This window comes from Triticum urartu, chromosome 4A, assembly GCF_056163025.1.
Source record: "Triticum urartu cultivar PI428250 chromosome 4A, HENAU_Tu73, whole genome shotgun sequence".
Taxonomy (NCBI): Eukaryota; Viridiplantae; Streptophyta; class Magnoliopsida; order Poales; family Poaceae; genus Triticum; species Triticum urartu.
The window spans coordinates 149776662-149792907 of NC_141876.1; the positions used below are offsets into that span (position 1 = coordinate 149776662).

The window sequence follows — 16246 nt, forward strand, 5'->3', positions numbered from 1 at the left end:
TTGCTTGTCAGAAATGAAAACCCATCCAACTCCTTGGTCATTAATGTCCAAGTCTTTGATTAAAAGCCCAATGAAGCAGGCCCAGCTCTCATTTGTCTCCTTCTCCACAACAGCCCAAGCTACTAGATACATTTGGTTGTTTGCATCCCTAGCTATTGCATCCAACAGCTCACCTTGGCAGCCCCCCTTAAAGAAACAACCATCCAGCCCAATCACTTTCCTGCATCCAGCTTTAAAACCTTACTTCGTTGCATTCATTGAATTGTTGAAATATGTTCACTTCCTTTTCTCTTGGATCCAAGCAAATAGCAACAGTACTACCAGGGTTACTCCTAAGCAGTTCCAACTGATAATCAAAGACCTTGCTATACTCACTTTTCATTCCACTCATCAGATTGTCAAGTACAAGTTTTTTTGGTGCCTTGCACTTTGAAATGGACACATGAGCAAACATGTCTTGCATCACCGTGGATTTCATACTATCAATTTTCAATAAAGGATTTGCCAAGATGAAGTGCTCATACCTTTTGACAATAACTTTAGCAGTGACCAGCTTGTTCTCTCTGTTTTGTGCACATTGGTGTTCATCTCCAAATGTTATCATCTGAAACCTAGAACACCTGCTGGTCTTTCCTACATACAACAACCAGGGACACCCAGGCCAATCACATTTTGCTCTCACTCTGGCCTCCTCTGACTTTTTAAATGAGATGCTCCTTTTGGTAGCAAGGCCATATCTCTTTGTAGCTCTAGTTAACTACTTCTTGCTCTTAAAAACCATTCCCAGACTAAAATGAGGAATTTCGGAGCCTGGGTTAAACCTCACAAACTGGCTCTTCCTCCTAACCATGTTGCCATCTTCATCCTCATCATAGGAGTAGTCTTCATCTGATGACTCATACTCCATGTCCTCTACAAATTCCTCCACATTTGCCACCAAATCAATGGGCACTGCCCCTGTTGCATCTGTATCAGCCCACATCTTGGAACCTTTCATTTTTTCCTGTTTTTTCTTGCATGTTTTCTCAACTCTACAACCTCCGATTCTTCCCCACTATCATCAGTATGTGGCACATACTCACAGTCCTCTAAGTCATCTGAATCTGAAGCATTTTCTGCAACTTCTGGAGCATTTGGTGCCACCTCTAGCAGTGAACAAGATATGTCTTGTGTTGCTTAACATGGATCAAAAACTTGAGAACTCTGACTAGGATAATCAACTCTCACATTCTGCTTTAGTGGCTACTTATCACTTGATTGATCACACCACCTACATCAGGAACAAGGATATGCTCAAGAATTTCTCCTTCAACATCACTCTCTTCAATGACATTGAGATCACCATTAACTGTTGCAACATTATGATTAACTGCAGTAGACTCTTCTGTTGTGATAACTACATCAGGTTCTTCTTCACTGTCCATGTTCATCAATTCATCAAGCTCATCTTCAAAATCTGACCCACTATCTATTTATTCCTTTTCATCTTGTTCACCATTATACTCCACATATATGTCAGCAAATCCTCCATCTGTAATATAGTCAGACATCTTCATGCAACCAGCATCATCATGTAAAAAGAGGAATCCATTTGACAAATCTCTGCCAGGCAACAAGAAATAATACTTCATGCTCTCCTTCACTGCCATATGATCTCCTAAAAACCCTTTCACCTCCTGTAAAGAGAGCTTGTCACGCTCAATCTCTGACATTCCAAAATCTCCTCCAACATAATCAAGCCTTGGACCAATCGTAATGAATTGCCCCCCGAAGTGGAATCTGACATTCAAGATCTTTGTTGGGTTCATGATTTGAATGAAAAAGCCCTACATTAGAATCAGTGATAATCAAAATCCCAACTAATCTCCCCACTCCCCAAAACCCCAACTTGACCTCACTGTTGAACCCTAAACCTAGCGCCGAGAGAGGGAAAAATACACCAAATTCTCAGAACAGAAGCACATCGCGTACCTGATTCTGCTCTACCGTAGTGCTCATCGAAGATCGGTGCGATCATCCGTCATTCGCCATGGCCGCTGTGAGAAGTTGATGCGCCAAGCCATGAGGAAGGGAAGGTAGACGAGGGGGAGAACAGATCGAGGGGAGGCGATTTGGTCTGGCTCGACCAATTTTGCGATGTTGTCCAGTGCCACAACCTATGAGGCCCACACAACTGGCTGATTCGGCGATCCTGGTGCCATGTCCGCAATCCCTGTTTGGGAATGAGCTTAGGGTCTCTGACGAACGGGAATTGACAGTTCAGGGTGTGGATTTCAGGGATTAGAAGGTCGAGGTTCGATACCGACAGGTCGTATGAAGACAGGGTTTGATTCAGACTTCACTCCCTTTTTTACTACGGGGATGCAGGCAGATTAGCGATCCATCGATTGTGGCTTAATGTGTGATTTGTAGCATTATATAAACACAAAAAGATTAAGGGTCATTAGATTTTGATGATGGATGGATGTGATTGTTTGGATCTGCCTCCTCTCTTTCTTTTATAGTGGTAGTAGATTATATAAATGAGACATATATTACCATGCAAAAAATTCTACAATCGGAGTTGGCTCCTGTACATCCATCCGACTCCAACAAAGGACCCGAAATGGTCCGACTGCGTGTATTCATGGCTAAACAAACATAAAACGTGGCACAACACTGGAAATAAATGGATAAACATCTGTTTTTTGTCCGCTTTCAATCCATTTTCAGCCCAACTTTGGGCCGCATTTGCGTAGAAATAGACATGCCACGGATGGGGTGCACACGTGCCCGTGTACTCGCCTGACCCACCCGCCAGGGACACAGACACCCCTTTTCCTTCTCCCTCCCCCTGGCCACTCCCAAACCCCTAGAACCCTACCCTGCCATCATCGTTGCTACCATTTTCTCGACCACCTCCCTATCCAGCCCGACACGCCCCTACCCCCTGGGCCTTTGTCTCGGTCGCGTTGTTGTCCAGCTGGGCCGCTGAATTTGAGCGCATCTGGCTTTCTGATTTGTGTGTCCGGTCGCAGGCGGTTGTGCATAGCCATGGATTGGCCGCACCGGACCGCACAACCCCAGCAACACCTCTGCATCATATGCAGGCATTAACTTTGCCTCTAGCCGCTCGGATCTACCCCGCCGGAATGGCGCCGACAAAAATACGCTCGCCCGTCGTCCAGGCTCGGCACTGACCCAACAGCTAGTCGGCTCACCATTGTTGCTCATAAAGTACGACGGCTGAACGCAGCAAGTCCGTTTGCCGCGTTTCTACCACTCCGAAACATCCGGGGTGGGTGTTCATCAAGGGACAAAAAGATAAGGTATATGCTTGTTTTGCTTTGGCTGTGCTTCCGGATTCGGCGTAATTTCAATAGCTCTTGGCTCATATGCAAATTTGTGTGTGGGATGGATGCAAGTTTTGGTATTGCGAAGAACATAGATGCTCGTGCACTCTTTGGTAGAATAGAGGCTAGAGATGAGACTAGAGATTCGATGCGAAGCAACGTCTACTTCTTTAGAATCGAAGAAGAAAGAAGTGTACAAGATCAAGAATCTGCAGATCAATAATGAAGGCATTGAGAAGATATTAATCTAACTTGTGGGAGCAATTATGGAAGTTGGATTTATGTTAACTTTGGTCTTACTACTCTAGTTAAGAATTGGTGAATGTACTATCATGTATCAAAATGTCGTTGATGAAATAGAAAAATATGTTGGCAAAGGTAGTGTCAGGCATCAGGCGAACTAGATGCGGCCGTGCGTTGGGCGCACAACCGTGCATCACAAAAAACACCTAGGCTCCATCTCATTGCCACCCCCAAACAGACGAAATCTAGATAAAATAGACGTCCGTTTGGGGTTGTGCGTTAGAGTTGCCTTTATACATCCGGACGTGGGCGCGTCCGCGGTCACCCCTCATTTTTCCATCGCTGCATTCACTTACTTTATATTAGATACCTTAGATCCATACTATATTAGGTACCTCAAATCCATACCAAGTATATGAAGTAAAATCTATGTTTTTCTCCGAAAAGAAGGATAACCCCGTCCTCTATAAAAATGTATTATTAAGAATGCAAGATTCAGCGGCCGAACAACATCGAATCAGAAATAAGGCAAAAAGAAAATCCGAGGCAGCATGCCTTGCGACAGTAACTACACCAGATAGCCATTAACTCTATCTTACAAGAAGACATTAAAACAAAAAATAAACAACTCCAGGCCATGCCTTCAAGAAGAAATCATCGCACATGCGCCGATGATGGTGAGTCCAACATAAGGTTGAACTCCGGGTTCTCATCCCCAAAGTCAAACTTCAATCCACCACCTTCAACAAGGTCATCACACATGCGTACATAGACATAGCCTGATCAGAGATCTTGTGTTTCCACCGAAGCACATAAACTCGTCGTTGAAGCCATTTGTACCATCATCCCTTATCCGACTATCGATACCTCGTTAAACAGATACCTCTGGAGAAGACATCGAAAGACAAAGACGTCACATATCGCTTGCCTCCTGTCACTGTCATACCACCTTAGATCCAGCAGCAATACACTCTGCTAGAGCCACCGTGGATCACCTGTTGGTATTACTTGACGCCTCTGCATGAGACGTTGTGCGTAGCATCCACCCACGGCTTCACATGCCGGCGACACTCATTGCTCGACGTCTCCAGAAGAGACGCATGTGTCAAGTGTTGAGCCGCGTCGAACTCGGTCTGTGATGGAGGGGACGTCCCATACATCGCCGGCCTTAAAAAGGCCGTCACCACCCCGAGATCCAGCCTCCGAGTCGCCCACACGACCGCGGAGTCCATCACCGCCGAAGAAGAGGGGGCGCCAACTGATGTATACTATGCAACATTTTTCTTGTAGACTCGTGTTGGGCCTCCAAGCGCAGAGTTTTGCAGGACAGTAGCAAATTTCCCTCAAGTGGATGACCTAAGGTTTATCAATCCGTGGGAGGCATAGGATGAAGATGGCCTCTCTCAAACAACCCTGCAACCAAATAACAAAGAGTCTCTTGTGTCCCCAACACTCCCAATACAATGGTAAATTGTATAGGTGCACTAGTTCAGTGAAGAGATGGTGATACAAGCGTAATATGGATAGTAGATATAGGTTTTCATAATCTGAAAATATAAAAAACAGCAAGGTAGTAAGTGGTAAAAGTGAGCGAAAACGGTATTGCAATGCTTGGAAACAAGGCCTAGGGTTCATACTTTCACTAGTGCATGTTCTCTCAACAATGATAAGATAATTAGATCATATGGCAATCCCTCAACGTGCTGCAAAAGTCACTCCAAAGTTCCTATCGTAGAGAACATAAGATGAAATTACTTCTAGGGTATGAAACCACCTCAAAGTTATTCTTTCCTATCAATCCATTGAGCTATTCCTATAACACTACTGTAGGATGCTACTAACGCGACACTACAATCACAGACCCTTCGAGAAACTATGTGCGATGCAATAATCGCAAATGGTGGTGTATGAAAACCGTCAAAAAGGTGCAAAACGTTTGCGATGGAGGATGCATCAAACACGGTTCAGGTTTTAGTTGCATGTGCGATGCAGGGCATATAGTTCAGCTCAATTAACTGTTTGCAATGAGGAGGAACAAAATAAACGGGCAGCCAGATGAAGGCGTGTGCGATATACAGCATACGGTTCATTGGGATGAACTGTGTGTGATTAGGCAGCACAAAAGAAACGGTCAGCCCAATCAAGGTGTGTGTGATGTACAGGATACGGTTCACTCGGATGAACTGTTTGTGATTAGGCAAGAGAACAGAAATGGTTCAATATAACAAGATGTGTATGATATGCGACAAACAGGTCTGTAATCAGAAATGTGTGCGAAGACCGATAATTATGCAGACGATTGCTTCTAATAAGACGTATGTGATATTCTCTGCCTACACAATATCTATTGGCCATTATGGGACGGGCGGTCATCCGGATACGCCATAAGGATATGAAGAGGCATTCCTATCAGCAAGGACTAGCTGTTCCACCAGTAGCTCATGTAAGAAAACTATCAAGTTAAGTGTGCTTAGTCTAGAGCAGCCATCGGATGGGTGGCTGGATGGGATGTTGTGTCGATGACCGAAATGCCCCATTCCCTCAGCTAATTTAACATCGAGGTCCTTGTTTTTTAACACATGTTAAAGAAGGTCTACCGCATTACTTTTTGACAATGTGCGATACGTGGCATACAGTTGATCCATCTGACCTATTTGTGATGGAATAGGCCGTGTGTATTGTGGGCAAATGCTTGCTAGTATTCAACCATTTGGGACTGATGAATTCATCACCGACGGGTTCCCTAGTGTGGTCCGTGTTCATCTAATTATCATCCACTTCTTGTGCTAGCTCGATGCTAAGTTTCCATTAATTGATGGCGTTTTATGAACACGCCACCGTTTCCCGCCATTTCCTCACCTGTTTCCTGCCACCTTGCTATATTGCGCATAGGGGGCGCGCGATGCACGGAGGCGACAAGTGCAGCATGTAGCACACCCACCTTTTCCAAGCATGCCAACCCACCGAAGCGCCGCCTCTGCCATCAACCTCGTTGACGAGGAAAACAAGCAGGCGCCACGGCCCGTCGAGGCCGAGGTGCTCCCAGGCAACGCGATGGACAATGCCGTGATGCACGTCATCGCCAGGGTTGAGCAGACCTTTGGCGCATGTCGCTTGAGCGCTGCGGATCAAGATAGGCATGTCAGCACCGACAGGCTGGAGCTTGCTGCACAACATGATCGATGGCACGCCACAGAGCAAGCTAGGTGCGTCCACGCCGATAGGCTGCGGCTCGCTGCATGGCGAGACCGTTGGAGCGCCGCAAGAGCGAGAGGCGCGGTGCGCCGCACAACAAGAGCGGATCAAGCAGTGCTTGCCTGCTGTCGACACAGCGTCGCACCTGGGTACACGTCCCGTCAGTACCCCCATTCCTTGCCAGGAGTGGGCAGAGGCCGTTAGCGTCGTACTTGCATGAGAGGTCGGCCGCGCCGTACTTGCATCGGACGCCCGCCGTGCCGTTCTCATGGGTGCCGCCGTTCGCCTTGTCCGCGGCTCACTGGATGCCAACGCACTAGTCCGTAGGCTCGACCGCCTCCTTGGCCCAGGTGTCCACCTGGGCGCAGTAGAGGAACATGGCCATCGCATCCTCGAGCTGGTGATATCCGATGAAATAGCCAACTTGGAGCTCGAGATCACGCTCTAGATGTACCGCGAGCGTGTTGACCGCTTGGACGAACGCCTGCACGAGTTCAGGCAGAGCCAAGAGCTACCCTAGGCAAGGGCTGCTGGTCATGGTCTCATGGACGTGTTTTATTTTGAAAAGTCGTTTCGATGTGGATAGCTATGTATTCACATCAATCATAGTATTACTCTGTTTATTGCTTTGTTTCAATGTGTGTACTCTGTTTTCCATTCTTATATGTTCTGTTTCAATGTGTGTATATACGCTTTCCATTCTGTATATGTGGATGATAACAGCTAGATTCAAATTAGTATACAAAAACAGATAGAAAATGGAATTCATAATATATATATAATATCATCACATATACGTGATGATACTTAACTACTAGGTATACAATGCATAAAATTGAAAACGATCAATACTAAAACTAATAATCCCTCCTGGGGCGAGTATTCCGGCAGCCCCTCGCCAGCACCTCCCTGGTGCATGGCGTCTTCCCAGTGCGGAGGCAGTACTCCGACTCCTCCGCCTCGCAGCGCTTGACGTACCGATCTGCCTCTTGCTGGCGGACGCGTGCGGCCGATCTTGCCATTTCGTTGGGCGCCCACCGGAGCTCCTCGTCGGTGGCACGCTGGAGTTTATCGGCCCACCTCCACGCAGCGACGAGGCGCCCAGCGCCTATGACCTTCCACGCGAAGTACCCGTCTTCGTACACCTCCTCAGCACGACGACGCGCCCGCCCCCAAAGCTCCGCCGCCTTCTTTTTCCAGGCGGCATCACGGGCTTCACATGCCACCTGATACCTGGCTTCCTCCTCTGCCATCTCCTTCTTGAACGCCACTTGCCTGGCTTTCTTAGCCGGCGGCAGTGACTTCTAGAGACAAAGATTGTACTGGTGTAACATCCCAATTTTCAATTTGGATTTTATACATAGGTCATCATATGCATATCATATTTTATTTTGCATTTTGTTTGTGATCCTAGAAATCCTAAACAACTCAAGGACCCATGGAGAGGGGGTGGGATTTCATAATTCCCATATTTGAATTTTCTCAAATTTGAAGAGAGGATCATTTTGATATTAATAATTTTTCTCTCCGAATATTTCTAATATCAACATAAAAGAGAGAAGATAATATGACTTCTTCAAATATGAGAGGAATATCAGAGGAAAAAATTTAGAATCAAATAAATATTTTATTTGGATTTTATTTAAGATTTTATTTGAATTAGAAAAATATGCATTTTCAAAATTACATTTTAGGTCAGAAAAATGTTCACTTTGTTCTAAATATTTTATTTAGAGGGTGAAAATTGTTTTGGCATTTTTAATTTTTTTATATTTTATTTGGATTTTTGTTTTCGGTGGAATTTATTAAAAAAAGTTCAGACCAACTGGGCCAAAGCCCAGCCGGCCCAGCAGCCCAGCAGGCCGCGTCGCCAACCGCTTCCCGTCGCCGTAGCCAGCATGGACTCCTAGGAGTCCAGTGCGCCGCCGCTGCCGCCCGGCTTCGCCTCCAAGTCGGAGCCCTCCCCCGAGGCTTTATAAGCCGGGCCCCGGCCTCCCTCTCTCCTCACCCCACTGCCTCGAGCAGCAGCAGCAGGCCCGCGCCGCCGCCGCCGCTTGCCGCGCCTCGCTGGAGTCGCCGCAGCGCCTGCCGCCGCCGTCCGCGCTTGCCGCCGCCGCACGCCGCCCCGCTCGCCGGACTCCTCCGCCTCGCCGTTGCTCGCCGCCTCGTCGGAGCCGCTGACCCGCCGGTTTTCCCCGGTGAACCGGTATAAACCATCCCGGTTTTTTCGGTTTTGTTTCTAGATCGGTTTAATTTTTAGGGTTAGGTTTTCTCGGTTTTCTTCGGTTTAGCTAATTAGCGGACGTTCGCCCAAACGCCTCTGTTCGTGAACGCATTCGTTCGTTCGTCTCTGTTAACGAACGTACGTTTGTTAGCCTTTTTGTTTTATTTTAATTTTGGCTAGGGACCTATCCGCGATTATTTTTATCGTAGATTAACCCCTGATCTTCAATCCCTCGTAATTTTTTAACCGTTCGTCCAAATCCTGTGAAACCAACGCCAAATTCTTCATCTCGAATCCCTCTTTCAAGTTAATCAACTTGAACATGGTTTTGACAATTTAAAATTTGGTTGCAAGCAGATTTGAATTCAAAATTCTTTTGACCGCAGTTTGAGTTTCGTAGCTCCGATTAGATTGATTCTTTTTGCATATCGAAGCTCTTCACTTGTACTTTCAATTTGGATCTTTTCATTTGAGTTTTATCCTTGCATCTATGTGCTACCTCTTGAGCACTACGTTGGATTTCCCTGAAGAGGAAAGGATGATGCAACAAAGTAGCGTAAGTATTTCCCTCAGTTTTTGACAAGCAAGGTATCAATCCAGTAGGAGGCTACGCACGAGTCCCTCGTACCTACACAAAAACAATAGCTCAACGCAACCAACGCGCTTAGGGGTTGTCAATCCCTTCACGGTCACTTACGAAAGTGAGATCTGATAAAGATGATAAATAATATTTTTGGTATTTTTGGTATAGATATGCAAAGTAAAAAGTAAAAGGCAAAGTAAAAGCAAAGCAATAATAAAGTGATGGAGATTGATATGATGAGAAAGAGACCCGGGGGCCATAGGTTTCACTAGTGGCTTCTCTCAAGAGCATAAATATTCTACGGTGGGTGAACAAATTACTGTTGAGCAATTGACAGACTTGAGCATAGTTATGAGAATATCTAGGTATGATCATGTATATAGGCATCACGTCCGAGACAAGTAGACCGACTTCTGCCTGCATTTACTACTATTACTCCACTCATCGACCGCTATCCAACATGCATCTAGAGAATTAAGTTAAAAACAGAGTAACGCCTTAAGCAAGATGACATGATGTAGAGGGATAGTTTCATGCAATATGATAAAACCCCATCTTGTTATCCTCGATGGCAACAATACAATACGTGCCTTGCTGCCCTTTCTGTCACTGGGAAAGGACACCGCAAGATCGAACCCAAAGCTAAGCACTTCTCCCATGGCAAGAACAACCAATCTAGTAGGCCAAACCAAACTGACAATTCGAAGAGACTTGCAAAGATAATCAATCATACATAAAAGAATTCAGAGAAGATTCAAATATTATTCATAGATAGACTGGATCATAAACCCACAATTCATCGGTCTCAACAAACACACCGCAAAAAGAAGATTACATCAAATAGATCTCCACAAGAGAGGGGGAGAACATTGTATTGAGATCCAAAAAGAGAGAAGAAGCCATCTACTCCCTCCGTCCGGGAAAAGTTGTCTCCATGACATTTTTGCAAAAAAGCCCTCCACTTTTATCCGACCAAACCCGCAGTCCTCGTCTTGCCGCTACGTCACTCCCCTCCCCGCAGCTTCCCGATGTTGCGCTGCTCCCCTCCCCGCCGCGCCGGTGAGCTCCCCCGCGCCGTTGAGCTCCCTCGCCCCGCTGAGATCCCCCGCGCCTCCTCTCCCTCCTCCACGCCGCCGCGCCGATCCAGTTCGCTGCGTAGCTCCTCCTCTCCCCTAAGAATCCCTTCTTCCGGTGAGGTTCTCTTCGACGAGGCGCCGCTCGATCTGGAGGATGACGACAAGTTGGCGCTCGATCTGGAGCATGGCGACGGCATGGGGCGGGCGCTCTCGTCCTCGAGCTCCCAATCCACCAGCTCCTCTTCCTCCTCTAGGCCCTCCTCAACATCACCGGCGACGACGGCATGGGGAAGACGACGGCGGTTGCTGCGGAAGTCGACCCCAACGAAGGCGGATCCTCCTCAACATCCCAGGCTCCTCCTCCTTCAGGTCCTCCTCGTGCTCATCTATCTCATGCCAAGTCTGAATTTGTACTGCCAAGTCTGAAAATTTCATCTTTATTGTTAAGTCTGAAGTTAGCTGACATGCTTCTCTGACTTGACATGCTTGCAATTTTGATCACTAAGAGTACTGCAGCTAGAGTATATCTCAATTTATAACAGCACATGTTGACCTTGCAGCAAGTTTACAAGGACATCATTTCTGTCAAACTAAAGCAAGCAAACACTTAACTGAATTTGACTGTACCAATTGAACAAAGCTGCAGGGTACATTATGTTAAAGATTTCCTACTTTAGTGATTTTTAGGGAGAGCACTTAAAAAATTTAGTCAGCATTGATTTATGAGGGAGTAGAATTTTTGACAAAAATGCTAGTGCTGTCTGTCTGTGCCTTCCAAGCCTACAAAGAGGTAGTACTGCATTTGTGTCAAATTTGATTTAGTCTTAATTTAGAGCTGCGTGTAGTGCAAACTGGATGATGTAGTGCTCTGAATTTGAAGCTTTAACAGTATGTAGATATAGTCTTGTTCAGATCTTACTGAAGAAGAGAGGGGTTAGTAGGCAGGTTACTTCAGAGGCTTTGTTCAGATCTAACTGAATGAATAATTCAGTTAACTTTACAGGGGATCTAACTGACTGAATAAGTTTTAGGGACATGCTTTTATCATCTCTTAGTTAAGAGATTGTGGCAGTTTTCTGCAGTCTATCAGTTTGAAATTGACTTCCCTTGTTCGTATTTTACACTCATCTCTACCTGGAGAACAAATTCCTTAGTGCATAATCTGTAGCTCACCATGACAATACTGTCACATGAACAATTCAAAACAGTTAACTGAAAGTGTCTAAAAGTAGTTAAGTGTTTCCAGGATTTCTTTTTTCTTCGGCAAGGCATGATTTCTTTTTTCTTCTTCTTTTTTCTCTAGTGTGCCATGATTTCTTCAGCAAAGCATCAATATCTATTCCTACCAGTGGTTATCTAATTGAATTTTCACATGCTTCTATCAGTGGTTATCTAACTGAATTTTCACATGCTTCTATCAGTGGAAAACTTATATTGTTTGCTAACATTTTATAAACAAAACACATGGAAGCAACTCTATATTTGATCCATTTTGAGTAATTAATTTGGTACTCTGTTTGCTGTTGAATTCTGCAAGTCCTTCAGTCTAAGCCTATGAGTAACACTGCTTGTTCACTAATTCAGTTTACTGTACAATTTTGTGCAGACTGAATATTGTGTGTGTAGCACACGCTCATCAAATTACAGACTGGATGATCCGCTGCTACTCTAATTCACCTCAATTTGACATCAATTTGATCTACACAACAAATTAACATCAATTTGACACTGATTTCAGGGCGCTGGCTACCTTTCAGCAGCAACAGAGGCGGCGAGGAGGAGCTGGGTCGCCTGGACGAAGAAGAAGAAGAAATCAGCGAGGAGGAGCAGGTGGGCGGCGGTGGTCGCCTCTGTAGCAGGTGGGCGGCGGCGCTGGGCCCTACGGTGGATGCACTGGTCACCTCGGTGCACGGCGGTGGAGCAACGGCGGCCGGGGTCTTGCCCAACTCCCGCAGCAGAGTGGCTGGCCTTGGCGAGCCGGGGTTGCGGCCGGGGATGCGAGAAGGACGACGAGTAGAGCCGACTGTGAGCCGTGGAATCGCTGCCTGTCGAGGTGTCACCGCGGAGGAGCAGCTGGGCGGCGGCGAAGCTCGCCTCCGCAGCGCAGCTAAGCAGGGGCGACGCAAGATGGCAGCTGCGGGACAGATGGGCGGCGGCGCAAGTGGGACTTCGTCCTGGCTGATCCTACGGCGGCTGGGGCACGCGGTGCCCGTGGGCAACAAGGGGAGGCGGAGGCTGGGGCGCGCGCCGTGCCGGCGGGCGTCGGGGGAGGAAGAAGGACCGATTAGCACAAGATTTAAAATGAAAAAGGGGTTTTCTGCAAAATTACAATTGAACTACGCTGGTGACAACTTTTTCCGGACGGAGGGAGTAGCTACTAACTATGGACCCGTATGTCTGAACTAAACTACTCACACTTCATCGGAGGGGCTTGGATGATGATGTAGAAGCCCTCCGTGATCGATGCCCCCACCAGCGGAGCTCCGGAACAGGCCCCAAGATGGGATCTCGTGGATACAGAAAGTTGCGGCGGTGGAATTAGGTTTTTGGCTCCGTATCTGATCGTGTGGGGGTACGTAGGTATATATAGGAGGAAGGAGTACATCGGTAGAGCTTTGAGGGGCCCACGATGCAGGGGGCGCACCTGGGGGGGGGGGCGCCCTCCACCCTCGTGACCGCCTCGCGGCTTTCTTGACGGAGGGTCCAAGTCTCCTGGGTCTTATCTGATGAGAAAATCGCGTTCCCGAAGGTTTCATTCCGTTTAGACTCCGTTTGATATTCTGTTTCTCCGAAACACTCAAATAGGCAAAAAACAACAATTCTAGGCTGGGCCTCCGGTTAATAGGTTAGTCCCAAAAATAATGTAAAAGTGGAAAATAAAGCCCAATATAGTCCAAAATAGTAGGCAATATAGCATGGAGCAATCAAAAATTATAGATACGTTGGAGACGTATCAAGCATCCCCAAGCTTAATTCCTGCTCGTCCTCGAGTAGGTAAATGATAAAAACAGAATTTTTGATGCGAAGTGCTACTTGGCATAATTTCAATGTAATTCTTCTTAATTGTGGTATGAATATTCAGATTCAAAAGATTCAAGACAAAAGTTAATGTTGACATAAAAATAATAATACTTCAAGCATACTAACAAAGCAATTATGTCTTCTCGAAATAACATGGCCAAAGAAAGTTATCCCTACAAAATCATATAGTCTGGCTATGCTCTACCTTCACCACACAAAGTATTTAAATCATGCACAACCCCGATGACAAGCCAAGCAATTGTTTCATACTTTTGAGATTTTCAAAACTTTTTCGATCTTCATGCAATACATGAGCGTGAGCCATGGATATAGCACCATATGTGGAATAGAATGGTGGTTGTGGAGAAGACAAAAAGAGGGGAAGATAGTCTCACATCAACCAGGCGTATCAACGAGCTATGGAGATGCCCATCAATAGATATCAATGTGAGTGAGTAGGGATTGCCATGCAATAGATGCACTAGAGCTATAAGTATATGAAAGCTCAACAAAATAAACTAAGTGGGTGTGCATCCAACTCGCTTGCTCACGAAGACCTAGGGCATTTTGAGGAAGCCCATCATTGGAATATACAAGCCAAGTTCTATAATGAAAAATTCCCACTAGTATATGAAAGTGACATAATGAGAGACTCTCTATCATGAAGATCATGGTGCTACTTTGAAGCACAAGTGTGGTCAAAGGATAGTAACATTGTCCCTTCTCTCTTTTTTCTCATTTTTTGGGCCTTTTCTTTTTTATGGCCTCTTTTTTTGTCCGGAGTCTCATCCCGATTTGTGGGGGAATCATAGTCTCCATCATCCTTTCCTCACTTTGGACAATGCTCTAAAAATGATGATCATCACTCTTTTTATTTTTCTTACAACTCAACAATTACAACTCAATACTTAGAACAAAATATGATTCTATATGAATGCCTCCGGCGGTGTACCGTGATATGCAATGAATCAAGAGTGACATGTAAGAAAGAATTATGAATGGTGGCTTTGCCACAAATACGATGTCAACTACATGATCATGCTAGCAATATGACAATGATGGAGCGTGTCATAATGAACGGAACGGTGGAAAGTTGCATGGCAATATATCTCGGAATGGCTATGGAAATGCCATGATAGGTAGGTATGGTGGCTGTTTTGAGGAAGGTATTTTGTGGGTGTATGATACCGGCGAAAAGTGCGTGGTATTAGAGAGGCTAGCAATGGTGGAAGGAAGGAAAGTGCGTATAATCCATGGACTCAACATTTGTCATAAAGAACTCATATACTTATTGAAAAAATCTAGAAGTTATCAAAGCAAAGTATTACGCGCATGCTCCTAGGGGGATAGATTGGTAGGAAAAGACCATCGCTCATCCCCGACCGCCACTCATAAGGAAGACAATCAATAAATAAATCATGCTCCGACTTCATCACATAACGGTTCACCATACGTGCATGCTACGGGAATTACAAACTTTAACACAAGCCTTTCTCAAATTCACAACTACTCAACTAGCATGACTCTAATATCACCATCCTCATATCTCAAAACAATTATCAAGCATCAATTTTTTTCTTAGTATTCAACGCACTGAAAAGAAAGTTTTACAAATCTTGAATACCAAGCATATTATTATTAAGAAATTTACCATGCTATTAAGACTCTCAAAATAATCTAAGTGAAAGATGAGAGATCAATAGTATCTATAAAACAAATCCACCACCGTGCTCTAAAAGATATTAGTGAAGCACTAGAGCAAAGCTATAAAACTCAAAAGATATAAGTGAAGCACTAGAGTAAAACTATAGAGCTCAAAAGATATAAGTGAAGCACATAGAGTATTCTATCAAATTCAAAATTATGTATGGCTTTCTCAAAAGGTGTGTACAGCAAGGATGATTGTGGTAGACTAACAAGCAAAGACTCAAATAATAAAATACGCTCCAAGCAAAACACATATGATGTGGTGAATAAAAATATAGCTCCAAGTAAAGTTACCGATAGAAGTAGACGAAAGAGGGGATGCCTTCCGGGGCATCCCCAAGCTTTGGCTTTTAGGTGTCATTAAATTATCTTGGGGGTGCCATGGGCATCCCCAAGCTTAGGTTCTTGCCACTCCTTGTTCCATAATCCATCAAATCTTTACCCAAAACTTGAAAACTTCACAACACAAAACTTAAAGTAGAAAACTCGTGAGCTCCGTTAGCGAAAGAAAACAAAAGACCACTTCAAGGTACTGTAATGAACTCATTCTTTATTTATATTGATGTTAAACCTACTGTATTCCAACTTCTCTATGGTTTATAAACTATTTTACTAGCCATAGATTCATCAAAATAAGCAAACAACACACGAAAAACAGAATCTGTCAAAAACAAAACAGTCTGTAGTAATCTGTAACTAGCGCAAGATATGGAGTCCCAAAAATTCTAAAATAAATTGATGGACGTCAGGAATTTATCTATTAATCATCTGCAAAAATAATTAACTAAATAGCACTTTCTAAATAAAAATGACAGCAGTTCTTGTGAGCGCTAAAGTTTCTGTTTTTTACAGAAAGTTCAACAAG

General features: G+C 45.0%; 1 protein-coding gene and 1 pseudogene across 1 annotated transcript; one reads left to right on the top strand and one right to left on the bottom strand.

The window, feature by feature from the left end:
* Positions 1-232: 232 nt before the first annotated feature.
* Positions 233-1808, bottom strand: LOC147975193 (uncharacterized; annotated as a pseudogene).
* Positions 1809-10921: 9113 nt separating this feature from the next.
* LOC147975194 (uncharacterized) lies at positions 10922-13059 on the top strand. Its single transcript, XM_087520312.1, has 2 exons — positions 10922-11022; positions 12392-13059. The coding sequence occupies exons 1-2, from the start codon at positions 10938-10940 to the stop codon at positions 13057-13059; spliced, it is 753 nt and encodes a 250-aa protein (XP_087376438.1). The 5' UTR covers positions 10922-10937.
* Positions 13060-16246: the final 3187 nt, after the last annotated feature.

Bases quoted from the DNA above. Each gene is read 5' to 3' on its own strand.
- LOC147975194 (XM_087520312.1), top strand. From the start codon at position 10,938: ATGGGGAAGACGACGGCGGTTGCTGCGGAAGTCGACCCCAACGAAGGC. The intron at 11,023-12,391 runs GTCCTCCTCGTG...CACTGATTTCAG, and splicing joins CCAGGCTCCTCCTCCTTCAG to GGCGCTGGCTACCTTTCAGC.